Source organism: Pteropus medius, unplaced genomic scaffold (genome assembly GCF_902729225.1).
Source record: "Pteropus medius unplaced genomic scaffold, Ma_sr-lr_union100, whole genome shotgun sequence".
NCBI classification, from domain to species: Eukaryota; Metazoa; Chordata; class Mammalia; order Chiroptera; family Pteropodidae; genus Pteropus; species Pteropus medius.
Window position 1 is genome coordinate 16,427,513 of NW_024349799.1, and position 23,438 is coordinate 16,450,950.

General features: G+C 36.2%; 2 protein-coding genes and 1 pseudogene across 2 annotated transcripts; all 3 read right to left on the bottom strand.

The window, feature by feature from the left end:
- Positions 1–4,971: 4,971 nt before the first annotated feature.
- On the bottom strand, positions 4,972–5,771 carry LOC120621186 (olfactory receptor 1D2-like; annotated as a pseudogene).
- A 9,925-nt stretch (positions 5,772–15,696) lies between these two features.
- LOC120621187 (olfactory receptor 1D2-like) lies at positions 15,697–20,738 on the bottom strand. Its single transcript, XM_039886542.1, has 2 exons — positions 20,733–20,738; positions 15,697–16,689 (listed from the first exon to the last, which is right to left on the bottom strand). The coding sequence occupies exons 1-2, from the start codon at positions 20,736–20,738 to the stop codon at positions 15,697–15,699; spliced, it is 999 nt and encodes a 332-aa protein (XP_039742476.1).
- Positions 20,739–21,746: 1,008 nt separating this feature from the next.
- LOC120621170 (olfactory receptor 1A1-like) lies at positions 21,747–22,676 on the bottom strand. The gene has a single exon (XM_039886527.1). It carries the CDS (start codon positions 22,674–22,676, stop codon positions 21,747–21,749), a length of 930 nt encoding a protein of 309 aa, XP_039742461.1.
- Between the last annotated feature and the right edge of the window lie 762 nt (positions 22,677–23,438).

Genomic DNA, 23,438 nt, shown 5'->3' on the forward strand with positions numbered 1-23,438 from the left:
TTCTTTGGTAAATTAAGTTTTCAAAGGCAGAGTTTTTTTTAAAGGAATTGGTTAATTAAATGATATATTCATGCAATTATTTGAATGTCTTTGCAGAGATATATTCTGATTGTTAACATGGTTTGTAATGTCAAAACAAAGGCCATATATTTAATCAAATCTTTACAAGTGGTGAGTTTATAAAATTTTTGCATGACATGAGTAACTCATTTTCTTTAAACATTTCTAAAGTCTTTTTTGGAAATGTTTTTGCCTAACTTCCATGGAGTACTGAAAGCCACCATCCGATGAGTCCAAGTGATCAAGCAGAGCATTGGATGGGTGGTTCAATTTTTTGGAGCATACTTGGTTCATAATATTAATCACTACTTTATGATGATTACTGTACATCAATAGGACAATATTAATATTGCAATAAATAATTTATTACATATTGCAATAAATGAAATTACATTCAATGTTCATGCAAAATATTGCCACTTCCGATTTAATTTTTTAAAACGAGTTTGACATTACTACCAATACTCCTGGAGTGCAGTTTGTAGTCAGACTTAATGATTTTGACTACCTAACATTAAAAATGTTCAATTTTTTCCTCAGGAGAAATATAATTAATACCTTGCAATTGTGCTTGTGAGGAGAATCTTATCCAAAATTTCTTTGGAAGGATTAAAATTTTCACTAACATTACAAACAAATCAGGTGAATTGAGTAGTATAATTTATGTAAGTATTCTTATGTGGCAACAGATATGTGAATACTGGTTTCTGTTTCAAGCACATAATTTTTGCTCAACCCCAAAGACCTTCATTTACATACTCAAATTCTCCAAAAAATTTGATGCCCAGTTAATTATTTCACTTAGTACAACTTTTCACAATATCATTGTTCAGTTTATAATCATTGAAAAATAAACTATGTAAAACTTTTAGTCTTATTTTCTGTTTGTTAAATTTTTCACCTCATAACTTTTCTGTATACTGGTCATTGTAAGATTTGTTTAATGTAAGTTTTGACACAAATGAACTTTGTTTCCATATTAAACATATTGAAATACTGTATACTTCCAGAAAGAAACATTTTTTCCCACTTTTTCCTGACAAACATAATTGTTTAATTTTTCCATTTTTTGATATCTACATGAATCCATTAAATATTACCTTCTTCTGAGGAAAAAAAGTATCAAAAGGGCAATGATAAATGCAACTTTTCTTATGACTGAGAAATATTCCATTGTATATATGTACCACATCTTCTTTATCCAATCATCTATCAAAAGGCATTTCAGTTGTTTCCATGTCTTGCACACTGTGAATAATGCTGCAGTAAACATCGGGGTGCATATACCTTTATAGGTAAATATTTTCAAAAATTTTTTTTGGTAAATACCCAAGAAGAGGGATTGCTGGGTCATACGGTAATTCTATTCTTAATTTTTTAAAGAAACCCCATACTGTTTTCCATGGTGGCTATGCCAATTTACATTGCCACCAGCAGTGTATGAGGGTTCCTTTTCCCCCACATCTTCTCTAATGTTTGTTATTACCTGTCTTGTTCATGATAGCCATTCTAACAGGTGTGAGGTTGTGGGGAAAACACATTGTGGTTTTGATTTGCATTTTCCTTATAGCTGATAAAGTTGAGCATATTTTCATATGTTTGTTGGCCATTTGTATGTCTTCTTGGGAGGAGTGTCTGTTCAGGTCCATTTTTTAATAAGATTTTTTTGTTGTTGTTGAGTTGTATGAGTTCTTTGTATATTTTGGATATTAGCCCATACTGGAGGCGTTGTTTGCAACTTTCCTCTCTCATTCAGTTGATTGCCTCTTTGTATCTAAAAATTTATTGCCCTATCCAAGGTCATCTAAGTCTTCTCATATGTTATTATCTAGGTGTTTTATAGTTTTACATCTTACATTTAGGTCTGCAAGGCATTTGAATTAATTTTTGTGAATAATGTAAAGTCTGGGTCTAGATTCTTTTTTTTTTTTTTTTTTTTGTATGTGGATATCCAATTGTTCCAGCTCCATTTGTTGAAAATATCTTCACTGTATTGCCTTTGCTCCTTTGTTACAGATCAGTTGACTCTATTTATGTGGATATATTTCTGGGCTCAGTGTTCCATTACATTAAAGTTTTTGTCTATTCTTTCTTCACTACCACTGTTTGATTACTGTAGTTTTACAGTAGGTCTTGAAGTTGCATACTGTCAGTCAACTTTTTCTGTTAAGTTGTTATGTTGACTCTTCTGAGTCTTTTACCTCTCTCTGGAAACGTTAGAATCTGTTTCTTGATATCCATAAAATAACTTGTTGGGATTTTGATGAGATTGCATTGCATTTGTAGATTAAATTGGGAAGAACTGACATCTTGACGATATTGAACCTTTTTATTAACATGGCTGTGATACTTTGATTTATAACAAATATATATTTGCCGTTCCTCCCATTTCTGGTAAAGAGCTCCTAAGACCTTTGGAATTTCCTAAGTGATAGAAGTGTAATGGTGTTTGATGTTCATTACAAACTCCTTTCAACAAGTCTGAGGTTTTTTTCAAACAGTAAGGCATATATGTATTTACACTGTGTGTTCACCTCCATAGTTAGATTTCTTTCTGTTACCACCTATTTGACCCACTTTACACCATCTACCTCCCCTCTTCTTTACCACTCCTTACTCTCTGGTAACCACAAGTCTATAGTCCATGTCCATGAGTCTAGTCTGTTTGTTTGTCCTGCTCATTTGTTGCTTTTAGGTTTATATCTCACATATAAGTGATTTCATGGGATTTTCTACTTTATCTGTCTGGGTTATTTCACTTAGCATAATTATCTCGAGGTCCATGCATGTTGTAGCAAATGGCAGTATTTCATCTCTTATGGCTGAGTAATATTCCATTGTATATATGTACCACAGCTTCTTTAGCCAATCATCTATCGTAGGACACTTCAGTTGCTTCCATGTCCTGGCCACTGTGAATAATGCTGCTAAGAACATCGGTGTGCAATATCTTTTGGGATATGGGTTTTCAAGTCTTTGGGGGAAATACCCAGTAAAGGGATTGTTAGATCACGTGGTAGATCAATTCTGAGTTTTCTGAGGAACCTCCATACTGTTTTCCATAGTGGCTCTACCAATTTGCAGTCTCACCGGCAGTGTATGAGGGTTCCTTGTTCTCCGCATCCTCTCTAACATTTGTTATTACTTGTCTTGTTGATTGTAGCTATTCTAACAGGTGTGAGATGGTATCTCATTGTGGTTTTGATTTACATTTCCCTAATAGCTAGTGATGTGGAGCATCTTTTCATATATTTGTTGGCCATTTGTATGTCCTCTAGGGAGAAGTGTCAGTTCAGGTCCTCTGCCCATTTTTTGATTCAACCATACCTGAGTTTATGTTCATGAGGGTACTTTTAGAAAGTGCCTAAGGCTCATTGCCAGGGGAACCAACCATGTGACTGAAGGGTTGGAACTTTCAGCCTGCCCCCAGCCTCTGGAGAGGGGCAAGAGATTGGAGGTTGAGTCAATCACCTGTGCCCAATTATTTAATCAGTCATGACTATGTAATGAAGCCTACATAAAACCCCAAAGGATAGGGGTCAGAGAGCTTCCAGGTTAGTGACATGTGGAGACAGGCAGAGTGGCATACCCAGAGAGGGCATGGAAGCTCCATGCCCTTTCTCACATACCTTGCTCTATGTATCTTTTCCATCTGGGTGTTCTATCTTTTTATAATAAACTGGTACTAGTAAGTAAAATATTTCTCTGAATTCTGTGAGCTGTTCCAGCAAAGTTATCGAACCCATGAAGGAGATTGTTGGAACCTCTGATCTATAGCAAGTCAGTCAGAAACAGATGACAACCTGGACTTGCAATTGGTGTCTGAAGTGTGTGTGTGGGTGCAGTCTTATAGGAGCTGAGTCTTAACCTATGGAATGCGATGCTATCTCTCAGCAAATAGTGTCAGAATTGAGTTGAATTGAAGGATGCCCACTGATGGTGGAGAATTGTTTTGTGGTATGGAAAAGAAACCACACATCCGAATTGGTGTCAGAATCATAGAACTTAAGTAGAGATTGAGTTTCACAATTACTTCTGCAGCCTCCGCCACCATTCCTGTTCATAAGCGTGTGTTGATATGCTTGAGAATTTTGTTTAGAAGAAATGAAGAAGCGACGGGAGATGAGGAGCCACAGAAGTAAAGGCAAGGGTGGACTTCCCAACGATAAAATATGACTTCTCTCAGAGAAAGGAATGCAGAGAAAGGCAAGAGAGATAATATTGCTTTGAGGATCAAAGAACAAAAATCTTCCCAGAGCAAGAAGATGAATCTCTTGCCATTTCTGTCTAAATGGCAGGGGCTATGATCACAGGGACCGTGGGTCAGGTTGAAGCGGTGGGAACTGTGCCCAGCAGAGCATTAGGAAAAGAGCGGGTTCACCCTGGGCATCTGCGGTGGGGGTGGTGCAAGGTATCTGCTATAAACGGGTTGCAGGCAGCAAGCCCTTTAGAGAAGTTCAGAAGAATATGAGTTGATGTGTGCTAAGAACCTGAGAGACCCTACTAGACAATAACTGGATATATCTGGATATGGCTGGGACTGGGGTCCTGTGTCAGGTAAGTCCAAGGATTTGATCCTGCAAACTTCTAGTATTAGTGTTAGTGTGACCTTATTTATTGCCATAGCTTGTGAGGTCTGGGGGCCTTTGGATTAAACAAACATGTCTTTTCTTCATCGCAGATATATGAGCTCATTCTAAGCTGGAGCTATGTCCTAATCACTCCTGTATCCCCCATAGGATAATGCTTTGCACATGGTGGAAGAAATGCCTAGTCTTCACTTTAATGCCCTTTTCAAAATTACCCTCACATCAACCTCTCCGGGAAGCCTTTCCTAGGAAGAGTTTTCCCAGAGCCCCATGCATGTCCTTGTTCCTCAGGCTGTAGATGAGAGAGTTCATCATGGGGGTGACCACAGCATCCATCACTGTGGCTACAGAGTCCTTCAGATATACCATACAAAGAGACCCATAGAAGAGGAAGACCACAGCCAAATGAGAGGCACAGGTGGAGAAGGCTTTGTTCTTCCTAGAGATTGATTATGTTCAGAGGATGGCTTTGACAATCCAGACATAGGACATGATCATGAACCCACAGGGGATGAGGAAGATGAAATATCCTGTGGCCATCAGCACCACATGATTGACTTCAGTGTTGGAACATGCGAGCCTCAGCAGGACATTCATCTCACAGAAGATGTAGTGGATAATCTGGGACCCACAGAAGGTGGACATGAGGAGGATGAGAGTGAGGCCATAGAGGTCAGAGAGTCCTGGCATGAGGAGCAACATACAGAGTCTAGGGCTCATGGCTATGGCATAGTGGAGGGGGTGGCAGATGGCCACAAAGTGGTCATATGCTATTGTGGCCAGGATGAGGTCCAGGGCCACCAAGGAGACCAGGATGTAGAGTTGTGTCAGACATCCTACATAAAAGATGGCTTTGTTCTGGGACTGAAGGTTCACCAGCATCTTGGGGATTGTGTTGGTGACAAAGAAGAGGTCGGTGAAGGAGAGGTTGGCCAGGAAGAAATACATGGGAGTATGCAGGTGAGAATCAAAGCCAGTGGCCAGAATGATGAGCACATTTCCCACCACTGTGACCGGGTACATGAACAGGAACATCCAAAACAGGACCCACTCGTCTTAAGTTTTCTCTGAGATCCGAAGGAGCAGCAACTCAGAGACCCCATTCTGGTTGCCTCCTTCCATTGGTCAACTTCTTGCAACATCAGGACCAACAGATGTGTACTAAATTCCCTCAATTGAATAAGGACATTCAAATGATCAAAATTAACTGTTTTCTTAGCATTAAAAATATCTTAGGCTAAATTTTATATATGTATACTTTACATAAGGAACAATGTAATAACAGACACGAAAACAGAACATGGAAAATCTTTGTGCAACTTAGTCATTCCAGCCACATCTAATACTCAATATTATAGGAATAACATCGATGTCTTATTTTAAATAATATCATTTTACAATTCTCTTGGAAGTGCTTAAAGATCAGTATGTTATATTATGAGATTGTAATATATGTAGTGATATTTAAAACAGGTGTATGCAGTACAAGAAATTGATGTTATACAATTGAAGAAAGGGGAGAAGTAAAAATATAACTGAAAGGAAATGGAAAAATGGTCACTGTTTGCTGATCAGATGATCTACCTGGGAAACCGAAACGAACAGCTGAAATGCCATTAGAAATAAAGAGGAATTTCAGAACACCTGAAATCAGGTTCAAGTTCTGATGCTTTCTAGTTGTGAAACCTGAGGCAAGTTACCTGAGCTCTTTAATACTCCATTTCTTCATGTGAAAAATGGATTGGGGTGAGAATCAAATGAAGCAATAAAATGCTTAACACAATGAGCTGGCCTTCAGTGAGTACTCAAGAAATATTCATCATCATCATCATTATTCTATGTAAATAATAATCAGGAATAATAAGATTAAAATATAATGTAAAACGATCTTATCCACATTATCGACAAGCAAATCCATGTATTAAGATATTAGTAAGAATCAATCAGGGTCTTCAAATTCTCCAGAGAGGCATATAATCTTAATAAATGGGTAGACATGCCACGATTTCAGAAAGAAACAAAAACTATAGCAAAGGTGCTTATTCTACCAAATTAATCTAAAATTTAACCTATTTGAAGTTAAAATTCTAACACAGTTCTTAAGGAAGAAAGCTAGCTCATCCAAATTTAATCTAAAAATAAGTAAAAAAATTAGACAGGAGAACAGGGGAAGTCCTCCTCTGCCAAATATGAAGAACTCTAAAACAGTGCGGTAGTGCCGCTGCAATGAACAGATCAATAGAATTGGGTGGAAGCTTCACATACAGACCAAATAACATGCAGGATTTAGATGATTATTATGGTAGCACTCTTATTAGCAGATACATTTTGTATTATTCAATAAATGGCATTGAGACAATTGTCTATTTGGAGAAAAATGTGAAGTCAATATCTTATTTCTTACCAAACACATTTCAAGCATACTAATAACTTAATGTGCCTTTCCATTTGAAAACGATATATAAGGAGTAAAGAAATTTTAAATTCCCCAAATAAAAAAATAAATAGAAGGACATACAAAGAAGTTACATTGAATTTCATTATGTGGAGATAAGTAACAACTGCTCACATTTTGATGTTTTTATTATTTGCGATGTGAAGGATAGGAAAAGTCAATCTATGTAGCCTTGATCAAAGAGCATTGCAGAAAGAGAGGTGCATGTGCAAAAGACCTGGTTGGGCCTTTGTTATATTTAAGGAATTAAATATGGGTCAGGATGCCTGAATAAAGAGAGAAGTGGTGAGATATGGGATTGTGTAGGTAAGCAAGGGTCAGGTCATGTAGAACCTTTGTTAAGATTTAAAAATTTAACATTCCAAGTACAGTAATGAGCCTTAAAAAGTTTAAACATAAGAGAGTATATATATAGTTAGCAATTATCCTTCTATTTATGTTTTATAATAGTATTTTAATAATTAGCTCTGGCTTTTTATTTTTATCAAGTGCTTTTTCAGTGCTTATTACATTAATAGTTTTGGTAATATTGAACCACACTTGCATTCCCAGCATAAAGTACTGAAATTGATTTGCAATTGTTTTATTTAGATTTTTGTGATTATATTTATAAATGGGGTTTCTCTATAGTTTCTTTTTATGTGCCATTTTTATTACATTTTTGATATGATTTGTTTGCATTAGAGTCCATCTTAAACTTATATTCACTTATTTCACAATTTCTACTATTGTGTATTTGTTGAAATTTCTTCAATAATTTAAGGTGTAAATTTTTATAAGAATCCCATGAAATTCATTTTCTCAAAATAGCTTTTAATACATTGCAATCTATTGATTATAAGTAAAAATTACAATGTGCATAATTCAAGAAATGCAAAAAATTTAAATTGGAAGGAAGCATACATCATTCCAAATTCTGCCATGTAACCACTGTCAACATTTTGGTGAAAATACTTTTAGATTTTTTTTCAGTCATCTTTATTTGCTCAACAACGTGATGGGCAACTTTCTCCAAGTCAACATTGTCATTATATTATCTATTTTTTTCTTTTCGAATAAACTTATATTTCTGCCTGCATGATTTTTTCTTTAATATTAAATTTAAAATTTACCAAGTTCTATTCAGTGATATATCTTCATTGATTTATCTGACTTTGAATGCCTTTCCAACCTAAAAATCTAAAAATTATGCTTCCTCTCACGTTGTTATATTTCACTTTCATTCTTTATTTCTGTTACATTTCTTGGAATTTATACCATAATAAAATAAGATATAAATTAGCGTTTCATTTTGGTGACTCTATGCCATCTCCCCTAAAAATAACAAAAACAAAAACAAAAAACCCTGTAGTAAATCCGGCTTGTCTCTTTGAAAATGAATAGATTAAAATTGTGTTTTGAACAGCCTCAACAGTCTAAAAGAAAGATATCATTCCTAATATTCGGGTGAATAATCCTTTTATGCAAAAGACTTTATGAAAAAAGAGAAAACAAAAAACTTAATTCATGATATCAACAGCAGGAGGATATTGTCACAGGAATAAAGAATGGTAACAACTATATAACCAATAAGTACCTCAAATAGAAAAAAATTAAGTGCTCCAACTAAAAGAGTGGATGAATGGAAAGGAAAACAAGACCCCTACATGTTGCCTATAAGAGACTCACTTCAGATTAAAAGATACACACGGACTAAAAAGGGGATGGAAAAAGATATTGCTTTGATGGACCTAGAAGGTATTTAAGTCAGACACAGAAAGATAAACACTATGAGTTCACTTATATGCGGAATCTAAGGAATAAAAAGAACAAACTAACCAAAACCAGACTCACAAATATAGTGGTCAATTTGGTGATGGACAGAGGGGAGGGAGGTTTGGGGGGCTGGGAGAATGGGGTGAAGAGTTAAAGAAGTACAAATTAGTAGCTGATGGATGGTCATGGGGATAGGGAGCACTACATAGGGAATGCAATTAGCATTAATATGTTGGCTAGGTAGAGGGTCAAGGGAGGGAGGGAGCAATTGAGGGGATCATTTTACAAACTATATAGATGTCTAACCAGTGTACTGTATGCCTGAAACTAATTAAAATAAACAAATTAAAAAAAAAAGTGCTCCGCTATAAAGGAATTTTGCTTTTGGGTGAAAAATAAGATCATGACATTTAAAGATATAATGAAGTAGGTGATTGACTTTTGGCATGATAGTCTGAGGAGCTTCATGGAACCACACCCCAATGAAACTGGTGAAAATATAAAAAAAAAATAAGGATTTAAAACCTGTGGAAAAGGTCCTAAGGCAAACAACAAATGAAGAAACATTTATTCAAAAACATCTGAAATTTAGTAAGAAATGTTGAAAGTAAAAGGATGGGAAATTTAGTAAGAAATGTTGAAAGTAAAAGGATGGGAAAATATATAAAAATATATATCATGCAAACAGCATCTAATTAGAAACTAGAGTGGTTATACATTAGTCTTTAAATACAAAAAAAGATTTTAGAGATTAAAATAGGCTTTAATTAAAAATTTAAAAATGTTGCTAAAGATAAAGGGGGGAGATATTATGATAATGTGTAAATGTGTTCTGGGAGACTGTGAGAGCCTCGAGAGCAGGGACAATGCAATTTTCATTTCTGTATCCACAGGACCTCTCACAGAGCCACATTCAGTTGCTCCACATTCTTACCATGATTTTGTATTTTTCCATACTTTTCATTTGAGCTTTTTATTGGGTATGCAGTAATATTTTATTGTGGTTTTAATTTTAATTTCTGTGATGACTAATGAACTAATGATCTCCATAAGTATATCCTCTTGTGTAAGATATCATTAAATCTTTTGCCCATTTTTTTTCTATTGGATTGCCTGTCTTTTTCATGTTGATTTATAAGAGTTCTTTGGGTATTCTGGTTATGAGACCTGTGTCAGATATATACAGAAATATCTTCTCCAAGTTTGTGGATTGGCTTTCATTCAGTTAATAGTATTATTGGGAAACAGAAGATTTTAATTTTAATAGAATCTAATTTATTAATTTTAATTTCGAAATTAGTGCTTTAAAAAATCTTGTTTAATAATTTTCACTAAATCTTTACCAAGGTTCTATATTTTCCAATATATCTATAAAAGATATATTGTTTTACCTTTTACATTTAGATCTGCTGTAAATCTAGAACGATTTTTGTGTCCAATGAGGGAGAGATCAAGATAACATTTTTCTCCGCAAATGTAGCAACATAACTGAATGGAATCTATTTCCATTCATTGAAGAAACCATCTTTTCCCTGTCCCTTGTTGTGTAAATCTTTACATTAGTCAGGTGACTGTATATATGTGAATCTGTTTCTGGACCCTGTTTTATTTGCCAATTTGTCTTTCCTTACATCAATACTCCACTCATTAATTACTATATCTTCTGATAGGATTGATATAAGGTTTAAATTCTCTGTTTTCTTCTACAGTACCTCTTCCTTTAGCTATTCTTGGCTCTGAATTTCCATATAAATTTTAGAGTAAGCTTGCCAATTTTCTCAAAAAGATATTTTGACAGTATTGAAACTAGATTAATTTAGGGGAGAATGGGCATCTTTGCAATATTGAACCTTCTAACTTTTGAATTTGGTATGTTTCTCCATTTTTTTCTTTGATTTATTTCATTAACGTTGTGTAGTCTTCAGTAGAGTTCTTCTCCATCTTTTCTAGATTCATTACATATTTGATGCTTTTAAATGCTATGGTAATTGATGACATTTTAAAGATTTTTTTTCCCTACTTGTTTACTACTCATATATAGTAACACAAAAGATATTTGCATATTGATCTTATATCAGGTGATCTTGCTAGGGATGCCAATATTCCCATTGGTTTGTAGATTCCTTTGTAATTTTTATGTTTACATGCAGGTTTGTGAATCTGACATTTTTTTCTTCCTTTCCAATCCTTATACCTTTTATTTCTTGTCTTGCAGCACAAACTAGGCCTTTCAGTACAATGTTGAATAAATGTGGTGATAAATGGCTCTTGCTTCTTCATTGATTTCAAGGAAAGCTTTAAATATTTCACAGTTGTGTATGTTTGTTCTGAATCAGGTCAACAGGCTATACTTTGTGAGTAAAATCTACCTGCCATTTGGTTTTGTAAATAAATTTTATTTGAACACAGCCTGGTTCCACTCATTTACATATTGTCTATGATTGCTTTAATGCTATAATGACAGAATTGTGCAATTGTTTATTTATTTATTTGCATATGAACTTTTATATTATGTTAAAATACATATAACATTGACCACCTTAACCATTTTTAAGTGTACAGTTCAGTGGTATAAATATATTCACATTGTTATGCAGCCATCGCTACCATCCTTTCTTATAACTCTTCCTCTTGTAAATCTGATGCTCTGTACCTATTAATTTTCCCCTCCCCCAAGCCCCTGGCAATCATCATACTTTCTGTCTATATGATTTTAAGTATTTTAAGTACCTTATGTAAGTTGACTCGCAGTATTTGTCCTTTTGTGACTGACTTATTTCATTTAGCATAATGTCCTCAAGATTTATCCATATTGCAGCATATTGCAGAATTTACTTCCTTATAAAGGCTATATAATATTCCATTGTGTGACTATACCACATTTTAATAATCCATTTATTCATTTGACACTTGAGTTGCTTCTGTATTTTAACTATTATGAATAATGCTATAAACATGGGTATACAAATATTTTTTTGAGACCCTGCTTTCAGTTATTTTGGGTATATACCCAGAAGTGGAATTACTGTGACATATGGTAATACTATTTTTAATTTTTTGAGGAATCTCCATACTGTTTTCCACAATGGCTATACCATTTAAATTCCCACCAACAGTGCACAGGCTTCCAATTACTCCAATCTTTGCCAAAACTTGTTTTCTGTTTTTTTTTGATAGCAACCATCCTAATCGGTATGAAGGAGTGACTTACAGTAGTTTTGATTTGCATCTCCCTAATTATTGGTGATTTTGAGCATATTTTCATGATCTTATTGGCCATTCGTGTATCTTTTTTGAAGCTTAGACATGTCGATTAGACATCTATATAATTTACAAAGTAATCACCCCGATAAATCTCATACCCAACTGACACCATACATAGTTATTACAATATTATTGACTATATTCCTTATGCTATCCTTTATATCCCCATGACAATTTTGTGACTACCAGTTTGTATTTCTTAATCTCTTCCCCTTTTTCACCCATCCTTGCAACCCTCCTCCCATCTGGCAACCTCCAAAATGTTCTCATCAGTATCTATGAGTTCGTTTCTGTTTTGTTTGTTTATTTATTTTGTTCTATAGAGTCCACATGTGAGTGAAATCATATGACATTTGTCTTTCTTTGTCTGACTCCACTCAGCACGATATCCTCTAGGTCCCTCTGTGTTGCTGCAGATGGCAATATTTCATTCTTTTTTTTATGGCATGAGCTAAGATACCATTCGTATGGAAAACCACTGGAAGAGGCTTGGTTAGGCCTGTGGGTTGGGTGGTGCTTGGTCTCAGGGAATCACCAGGGAATCACCATTGTTAGCCAGGTTGATGGAGACTCAGATATGGTGGCCGCCTGCATCTGCACCTGGGAGCAGGGAGGACACAACAAAGATAGAATGCCAGCACTTTTGTCTGGGAGAAAACCGCCCTTCAGCTCTTTCCCTAAAGTCAGACAATCCAGTTCCTCTCCGTATGTTCCTGGTGCCTTTCAAGCTTCTTCCCCAGCAGTGGAGCTCAGAGTGAATGAATCTGTCAGTAGTAAGCTCATGTGTGGACTCCAACTGCCCTCTGTCTCACTCAGCCACAATCTCTGCTGGTTTCCACAACCAGAAGTTCTGGGGACTTCTCTTCCCAGCACTGGAAACCTAGGCTGGGGAGCATGGTGTGGGGCCAGGACCCCTTACTCCTCCCAGAGGAGCCAAGATATCCCTCCCGAGTTTTAACCGTGTAACATGGGATTGGGACCAGCCTGGTTTTCATCTCTGCCTCTCCTACCAGTCTCAATGTGGCTTCTTCCATATGTTTTTAGTTATAGGACTTCCGTTCAGCTAGATTTTGGGTGATTCTCAATGATCCTTGTTCTGTAGCTTAGTTGTAATTTTGATGTGGTTGAGAGGCTGCAAGCACAGCATCTTCCTACTTGGCTATCTTGACCAGAAGTCTATCTCCATTTCTTTAGGGTTGGTACTGGAGTTTTACTTTGTTTCTTTATGGTGACATATTTTCCTGATTCTTTGTGATCCTTGTAGCCTTTCATTGTGTGTGCATTTGAAGAAACAGTCACCACTTCTAGTCTTTCTCCTAGGTTGTGGCAGGAAAATCTCTTTAGTGATCTCCCTGGCAGAAGATCCTTCATGGGTCAGTTGGCAATGTATGAGTGGTTCTGATGCTGGCATCTATGGGTGGGCAGGTCGGGTGCTGGTGTCACAGGTAGAGAGGTATGGTTCTGGGCAATGTGGGCTGGCAAGTATCATGCTGGGGTCCATGAACAGGTGGGCCTGTTGCCTGGATATGCAGATGGGCAAGACTATTCCCAGGGGCCACAGTTTAGCATGCTTGCTGCCAGGATCTGTGGATAAACCTACTACCAGAGGTGTAGGCTGTTTGTTGATTCATTTGCTGGTTGTTGAGCACCCCGGCCTCTTTTTTTTTTGTTCTTATCTCCGTCCAGGCAATCAGGCCATGCCCATTGCCTGTGTTCTCAGTGAGTTGTGAACCAAGCAGGCCTATTAGATAATGTCCTGAAATCCTGGGAAAGTCTAAAGCTCACTTTATTCACTTTCCCCCATGAGGAATCTCATGGACTGAAAGGAGCTCTCTCTGTTCAGATCTGTACCAGTTTGGGAAAGAGGTATGTGGAAAAGTGAAACTCTTCTTCTCACCCTTTTCAATGCATCTTTACTTTTTTTTATCCTCCTCTGGGGTGCTATACACTCGCATCTGAATCTCAAAGCTCTTATGAAGGTAATCTTGTGCATGAATAGATGTTAAATTAGTATTTCTGTGAGAGGACGATAACTGGAACCTCCTATGCTATTTGCTGAACTAACTCATTTGGATATGTTTTGAAGTTATTTTTATCTGATGTTAATATAGCTATATTAAGTTTTCTTCCTTCGTTCCTTCCTTCTTCCCTTCCTTCCTTCCCAACTGTATTTCTTCATTCCTTTCATTCCTTCCTTCAGCTTCCGTCTTTCCTTCCTTCCTTCCTTCCCTTCCTTCCTTCCTCCCTCCCTTCTCTCTCTCTCGCTCTTTCACAAAAAGTAATTTTATTAGAGAAGGCATAATGACCCATACGCAGAGACCTGATCTTCTCTCCAGAGACTTAAGTTTTCTTTTGATAATTATTTTCCAAATATGCCTGTTTTATTCTTCTACATTTAATTTTTTTTGTATTTTTGTGATTTTAAGGTGAGTCATTTGAATACATATATCTCTATTTAAAAAAAGTAATCTGTTAAACATTGACTTTTAACCAATAAAGTAGGTTCATTTACATTCACTATAATTTTGTCTATTTCCTTCAGTAGATTGTGAGCTTTTTATTCATGTTTGGAATCCAGTTTGAAGTCCCTAACGGGTATTCAGTCATTCATCAATTCTTTCAATCAATTGATGTTTGACTTAGTGAATATGAAATGAATTCAACTTTACCTGTCAAAGTCTACGTCAGTGCTGATTTATCTGTAAAGGATTGCCCCTCGCAACCCAGTGACTAATGTCGTCAGTTACTATTCACTTTATATCCATTGCATTCCTCCAAGGCAGGTTGAACCTAAGTAGAAATTAGATCTCATAAATACCTCCTCCCCTTTTACTGTCTCTATCACCACTCCTGCTTATGAATGTGTGTCGATATGCTTGGGAGTTTTATTTAGAAACTGGATGGAGTTGTTGCATGTAGAAGAGATGTGACATGAGGAGCTACAGAATTAAAGGGCAGGGTATACTTCCCAAGAATGACATCTGATTTCATGCAGAGAAAAGAAGTGCAGGAAAAAGCCAAGAGGCAGTTTTTTTGGAGGTCTGAGGGACAAAGACAAATCTAGAGAAAAGAGAGGGATCCTCAGGCCATCTCTGCCTGAGCAGCAAGTTCCGAAGGACTCTGGGTCATTTTAAAGCAATGGTAATTTTATTGGCAGAGTTTTATATCAAAGATATTAATGGTATTTTCTCCAAATGCCTTAAAGGTAGCAGGCTCTCTAGAGAAGGCCAGGACTCAGGAACATGAGTGAACGTGTGCTAGAAAACACAAGTGACTCTTGTAAGCCATAACTGGGTTCATTTTTAAATGTTTATATGGTGTCATTGTGGAATTGCAGTTAGGGAAGTTGAAGGATCTTATTCTATAAACTTCTGGTATTAGTTTAGAGTGACCTTACTTATTTCTAAGGCTTTTGTATTTGGGAGACATGGGATACATATACATGTTTTTCTTTAGCACAGATATATAAGCTCATTTGGAACTGGAGTTATGTCCTAGTCACTACTTCTGTATACCCCACATGATAGAAGAAATTTCCAATGTCCATTCAGTGCCTTCTTTTCAATATTACCCTCACGTCAACCTCTGAAAGCCTTTCCCTAGAAGTAGTTTTCCCAAAGCCCCATTCATGTCCTTGTTCCTCAGACTGTAGATGAAAGGGTTCATCATGGGGGTGACCACAGCATACATCACTGTGGCTACAGAGTCCTTCATGGAGTAGGTTTGGAGGGGCTGCAGATACACCATACCAAGTGTTCCATAGAAGAGGGAGACCACAGCCAAATGTGAGGCACAGGTGGAGAAGGCTTTGTACTTGCTAAAGGTTGATGGTATTCGGAGGATGGCTCTGACAATCCGGACATAGGACGTGATCATGAACCCACAGGGGGTGAGGAAGATAAAGCAGCCTGTGGCAATCAGCACGATGTGAATGTTCTGGGTGTTGGAACAGGCCAGCCTCAGAAGGACATACATCTCACAGAAAATGTAACGTATCTTCCGGGACCCACAGAAGGTCACCGTGGACATGAGGAGGGTGAGAGTGAGGCCATAGAGGACAGAGAGTGCCCAGCATGATGTGAGGAACAACATACACAGCCCAGGGCTCATGGCTGTGACATAGTGAAGGGGGCGGCAGATGGCCACATAGCGGTCATATGCCATCATGGCCAGGATTAGATTGTCCTGTGTCACCAAAGAGACCAGAAAGTATAGCTGTGTCAGACATCCCACGTAAGAGATGGCTTTGTTCTGGGACTGAAGGTTCACCAGCATCTTGGGGATTGTGTTGGTGACAAAGAAGAGGTCTGTGAAAGAGAGGTTGGCTAGGAAGAAGTACATAGGAGTGTGCAGGCGGGAATCAAAACTGATGGCCAGGATGATGAAGACATTTCCCACAACCGTGACCAGGTACATGGACAGAAACATCCAAAACAGTACCCGCTGCTGCTCAGGATTCTCTGAGAGCCCCAGGAGCAGGAACTCAGAGACCCCACTCTGGTTGTCTCCATCTATTTTCCCAGTCATCTGTAGCATCAACATCAGTAAGCATCTGCTGAGTGCTCTCTATTGAATAAGGACATTCAGATAAACAAAATCAACTGTTTTCTTAGCATTAAAAATATCTTAGACTTAATTTTATAATTTCTTTTTATATAAGAAATGAACTAATAACAAACAAAAACAGAATGTAGAAGATTTTTATGTACTTTAATCCTTTCAGCAGCTTCTAATTTGGCATACTGAATATAGACGACTTATTTCTATGTCCTATATTTTAAAATCTAGCTTCTTACAATGATCTTGTAGTGCTTCAAGATTAATATATTGTGTTATGATATTGCAAAGGATTTTCAATGATATTTAAATATGCATATACATTGTAAAATGGGTTATATATAAATGAACAAAGAAAGGGTAAATTAAAATATAGAAAAAAAGGAAAAATTATCATATGATAATCTATCTGTGAAATCTAAGATAATCAACCAAAATGCCATTAGAAATAAAAGGGGTTTGCATTAAACCAACAATCACACAATATGTGGACCCAAAACTAATGGTGCTCTGTAAGGCATGTCATTCATACAGTGACTAAGGCTGTATTATTAGAGCATTTGAATTCAAATCTGAGTTTTGCCACTTGTGAATTCTCTTTTCATAGTTGAGTTCTTCATGTCAAAATGGGTGAGAATAATATTAAGTAATAATATGATTAACATGGAAATCTGTTCTGGTTGAGTAGTAAAAATATATTGGCTATTATTGTTATAAAATGTAAACAGTTATTAGGATAAAATATAATCCCATACATACTCTCAACGAGCGTAGCTGTGCATTAAGAGGTTAACAAGAATCAGAACATTCAAAATCTTTAGTGAGGCATAATGTACAAATTTAATAATAGATACACTCTGATACCAAATAGAAAGATAAATTTATTGTAATGGTGCATATTCTCTTGGATTTATCTAAAATTTATCATATTGAAGCTTAAAATTTTAACCTAAATTTCACCTACAAATAAGCATGAAAGTAAGCTAGAAAAATGTTGGCTGAGTAAGAAATAGACACTTGCTCTGTCAAATATCAAAAACTTAAAATAGTACAGCACATATGTTGGAAGGAAAACATCAACGGAAAAGGACAGAAAATTTAGAAATAGAGCCAAGTACATGTGGGGTTGGATAGATAATTATGATACCTTTTATATCGACAGAAAAAGGTTGTATTATGCAATAAATAGCATAGGGATATTCATTGTCTATTATTTGACAAAAATGTAAATCAATATTTTTATATTACTAAACAAATTTCAAAGATAGTAAAATCTAAACTATCTTAATACATCTTTTATTTTCTTGAAAACAACGTTTATGGGGTAAAGATTAAAAAAAAAAAGAAAAGAGACATAAATGAATTATACCAAGTTCTACCATGTAGAGTTAGGGAACAACTGCTCACATGTTAGTGTAATTTTAGCTGAGGCAGGAAAGGCAAAATAAGTCAGTCTTGTCAAACACTGGGCAAAGAGCTCCCCAGTTAAGAGAGCTGTATCGTGGCAAGGACCTTGAGGGTGGGAGACAGGTCTTGTTGTGTTCAAGGAACTAAGTGAGAGCCAGTACAGCTAGAGTGAAGAGTGTATCAGTGACATAGGAGGTTGTGCAGTAAGTAGTGACCGGATCATGTGAGCCTTGTCGAGATTTAAACATTTTATTCTATGTGCAACGAAGACTGGTAAAGGAATTTAAGCAGAAGTGGTTGTGTATATTTAGCAACTATCTTTCTCTTTGTATTATACCAATAATATTTTTAAAATTGGGTACAGCTGTTACATTTTTAATCTAATACTTTTCCTGTGCCTGTCAAAATATGTTAATAGTTCTTCTAATATTGAATCACACTTGCCTTTGTGATATAAACACAAAAGTTTGCACTTGATTTGCTTGCATAGTTGATTTAGACTTTTGTAGTTGTATTTATAAATGAGATTTATCTGTGGTTTCTTGTTTTATATGCCATCCTTATCAATTTTGATATGACTGGGTTTACATTAGAGTGCATATTAAACCTGTATTCATTTACTGTCAATTTCTAATATTTTGAATTTGTTGAAATTTCTTCAGTTGCTTAAGATATAAAATTTAAATGCCTTCCGTGGAATACTTTTTCCAATCAAAAATAGTTTTTTCTTTTTTACTATATTGCCATCTGTTGCTTAAAATTAAAACAATTCCAGTGATTTAATTTTGAAATTTAAGCAATACACAATAATTTAAATGAAAAAAAGTAAAGCATACCGAATTCTGTTAACCATTCTTAATATATTGGTGAACATACTTTCAGTTTTTTCATTTGATCATTTTTATTCCTTCAGCAATGTGATGGGGAACTTTCTCCAAGTCAGTGTTATCACTTATTACCTATTTTTTCTTCTTGAATAATCTTATTTTTCACCCTGCAATATTTTTCCTTTAGTCTTAATATTTTTCTTTAATTAAAATTTTTAAAATTTATCAATCTCTTTTCATTGGTGTTTCTCCTTCAGTGATTTATCTGAAAAAGGGTCTTTTCCAACCTAAAATTTATTTCTCCCCTCATTTAATTCCATTCTTTCATTATTTATTTCTCCTACATTTCATAGAATTAATATTATAACTATATTGGATATATACTAGCATTTCATGATTGGAAGCTCTAATCCACGTCCCATGAAAAAAGACCCGTAGTAAATCCAAACTTGCCTCCTGAAAATGAGCAAACATTAAAATAGTCATTTGAACAAACTAAGACATCTGAGAGTAGATTATCATTCCAAATAATCCGATGAATGGTCCTGTATGCAGAAGACTTTCTTTAAGAAAAATGAGAAACTTTAAATAATTGATCCATTATACCAAATACAGGTGGATATTGCACCTGTCTTTGTATACACAATGAAATATACATATGTTGTATTATTGAACATACAATGTAATATACATATGATGTATTATTGAATTGTACACTTAAAACCTATATAATTTTATTAACCAATGTCACCTAAATAAATTTAATAAAAAATAAAGGCTACTTTATTATCAGGAAATTTTGCTTTCGGAAATTGATACCTCTGCTTTCTAGCTCTCATGGTAGCGTCTTCCACACTTTGGTACACATGAGAATCACCTGTGATGCTTTAAAACAAAAGGCTGAATTTCTGGCCCCATTTCTTGAAACAGTTCTGTTCTAAAACTAAGCGCTTTTTAGCAATCTCCCAGTGATTTTGATCCTACTTTGAGAAAAACTGTTCTGAGTCTGTAAGCGTCCATGGGCTCTGAGCATTTGTGTGGTCAGATGACCTTATAGATGCAGTGTGATTGGGTAGAGAGGGGAGAGAGTCTGGGGGTGATATGGAAAAGTATTTTATACTTGATGCTGGAAAACGGGTCTTTTGTACCACCTGTCTTGCTCCCTAGCTGATGATTTTGAGGAAGATATGCAACCTTTCCTCATCTAGCCTATGAGGCCTTTCTTACAAGTTCGAGAATCATGCATAATGGAGTGCATGACAGCACGTTGAAAGCTAAGTCACATTTTCTGACTTTGAATTATACTACAAAGCAGCAGTAATCAAAACAGCATAGTATTGGCAGAAAAAGACATGCAGACCAATGAAACAAAATTGAGAGTCCAGAAATAAACCCACATGTATATGGGCAAATTATTTTTGACAAAAGAGCAAAAACATACAATGGAAAAAAGAAATTTTCTTCAGTAAGTGGGTCTTATTATTTTAATCCATTCAGACATTCTATATATTTTGATTGGGTAGTTTAATCCATTTACATTTAAAGGAATTATTGAAAAACTATTGCCGATTTTTAAATTGTTTTCTATTAGTGTTGTAGGGCGTTTGCCTGTCTTTTGCACTCTGCTGTCTTTGTGTTTCGCTGATTTTTTAGTAATGATATTTTTTGATTTCTTTCTGTTTTTATGTTGTATAATTTCTATAAATTTTTCTTTTGTAGTTACCTTGGTGCGTACATAAAATACTTTATATTTATAACTGTTCATTTTAAGCTCATAATAAGTTCAGTTGCATATAAACTAACGACATGCTACCCCACCTCCATTCTCTTAGTTTCCCCTCTTAAATTCCCTCTCTTTCTGAATTTATGCTCATCTTTAAACTGTTTTCATTTTAATGCACTTTTATTGCATTTATGTATATTTTTGCAATAAAAAGTGCATTTTTGGGTCATTTTAGCTGTTTATTATCTTATGAAAAGGGTGTCAATAATAATCTTTTGGGATTTACTTTTTATAAATAATATTATGTTGCTATTATTCAACCAAACTGTAACATATCTCTGGGCCATTCAGAAAAAGGGAATTTACTACTGACTAGAGTGATAGATTCCAATTATCAAGGAAATTATGTTGCTGCTACACAATGAGGGGCAAGGAAGACTATGTCTGAAGCTATGTCTGGGGTGAACTTAGTATTTCCTCACCCAATAGCAAAGATTAATAGAAAACACAGCAACCAGAAAAATAAAGGCAATACTTGAGGACTCAGACTCCCCAGGAGTGAAAGTATGGATAATATAGTTAGGTGAAGACCAATGCTAGTTATTGGACAGTTCCCCTCAGATCTGAGCATCAGATGATCAAGACTATGAAAGGTACACTGATATATTAAGACAGCTCCTGTGTTAAGAGGCTTTTAAGCACAGTAGGGGTGAAAACATAATAGTCCAATAAAAATGACACTTCAGTAGTGATTTACTGCCTTCAAAGCATGAATTGTTGTGATCCTTACACCTTATGACAATGAGAGGGCAGATATTGTTCTTCCTACTATGTAGACGTAGAAGCTGAGCCTCAGTCTTTTTCAACTCTACTCTGATAGTCAGTACAAAGCTGAGACATAAACCCAATGTTTTGTGCTGCCACTCTGCCAAGGGACAATATGTACAAAGTGATAAAAATTTCAATAGGATGCCTCATAAATTGTTACAAGATTTCGGAAAAGACTTTCTAACTGGAGATATCAAAGGTGGCTTCTTGGAGGGGAAGGACATGGATTTTCAAGTGCCTCCTAATTGGTGACTGTGGTCTCTAATATGACCTCACACTGGTTATGAGGAGATTCTCTTACTGAAGAGTTTCCCCAAGGCAGCCTTCATGTCTCGATTTCTTAGACTATAGATGAAAGGATTTAACATTGGAGTCACTGCGATGTACATCACAGTTATCACAGCATCCTTTAGGCTGTAACTAGTCAGAGGGTGGGAGTACTTGCCCATGACTGTCCCATAATACAAAGAAACAACTGTGAGGTGGGAACCACAAGTGGAGAAGGCTTTGAGCACACCCTTTTTGGATGGAACACGTAAGACTGTGGAAAAGACTCGAATATAGGAGATGATGATGCATAGTAACGGCACAGAGAAAACACCAACCCCTAGGTACATCATCTTCACATTGAAGTGGATGTCAGAACAGGACAGTTTGAGCAAAGAGGCAATGTCACAATAGAAGTTGGCCACTTCCTGGTTGCCACAAAAAGACAGACTAGCTGTGAGTAGAGTATGGGGAAAGGCATTGGCATTTCCAACTACCCAAGACCCAACAACTAGCAGGACACAAGACCGTTGGCTCATAATTGTTGTGTAATGAAGTGGGCGGCTGATGGCCACCGCACGATCATATGCCATTGCAGCCAGGATATAGCTGTCTGTGTTACCCAATGTTAACATGAAACACATCTGTGTTAGGCATCCCCCAAAGGAAATGGCTTTGGTGCCCAAGAGATGGTTGGCCAGCATCTTAGGGATGGTTACAGAGGAGAAGAAGATGTCCACAAAGGAGAGGTTAGCAAGGAAAAAATACATGGGGTTATGAAGGCGAATGTCAGAGCGGATGGCCAAGATGATGAGCAGATTTCCAATCAGCGTGATGGGGTAAATGAACAGGAAGAGGACGAAGAAGAAATCTTCCTGTTCCTGCTGACCACTAACTCCCAGGAGGATGAAATCCAGGGCAGAGGACCTGTTGTCTTCTCTCATGGATCCTTCAGCAGGAAAGGGGATAGGAATCCAGTTATTAGTAAAGTTGCTGTGTGTAATTATCATCCTAATCCACAACTTTTGTCTCCTGTAGTTGCCATGTCTATACCTGGGTTTAATAAATTCAGATATAGGCAATACATTGTTGGGGAATTCCTATTGATCAGTAGGACTAATTGACAGTTGACCCTGGACACTCATGTCTAAGAAGTAAGCAAACCTGAATCAGTGGTGCCCATCCTCCTCAACCCCAGCACCATCACCCAAACATCTAGGGTTTAATTATTTATCAAATAATTAAAGTTAATATTTGATGTGCTAGGCACTTTGTTAGACCTTATAGAAAAATCATAAATATATGAAAAGTACATATATTTATTTATTTATATATGGCATAGTCTTTGCTCTTAAGGTCCTTACATGTTAATGTAAAGTCAGAATTACACACTAGTTTTTTGCACATGAAAAGGAAAAGACAGTATTTTGAAGTTCATGAAAAACATTCTAGTGTGAAGAACGGTCAGTGAGCACCCTGAACAAGTAGAAATTGTTCCACTGACCAAACTCAGAGCAAGCCCAAAGCCAACAGGTAACAAGTGTTCTTCTCTGGCATCAGAAGATTGTAATCACAAAGACCACTGGGGTTAGGTCATAACAAAGCATGATCAGTGAATTTACTTCCCTGGTATCCCATTTTTAAAGTAGATACCACCTTTGATAGGTTTTATCTTTATTTCAAATGCTTAAATGTATGTAATCATA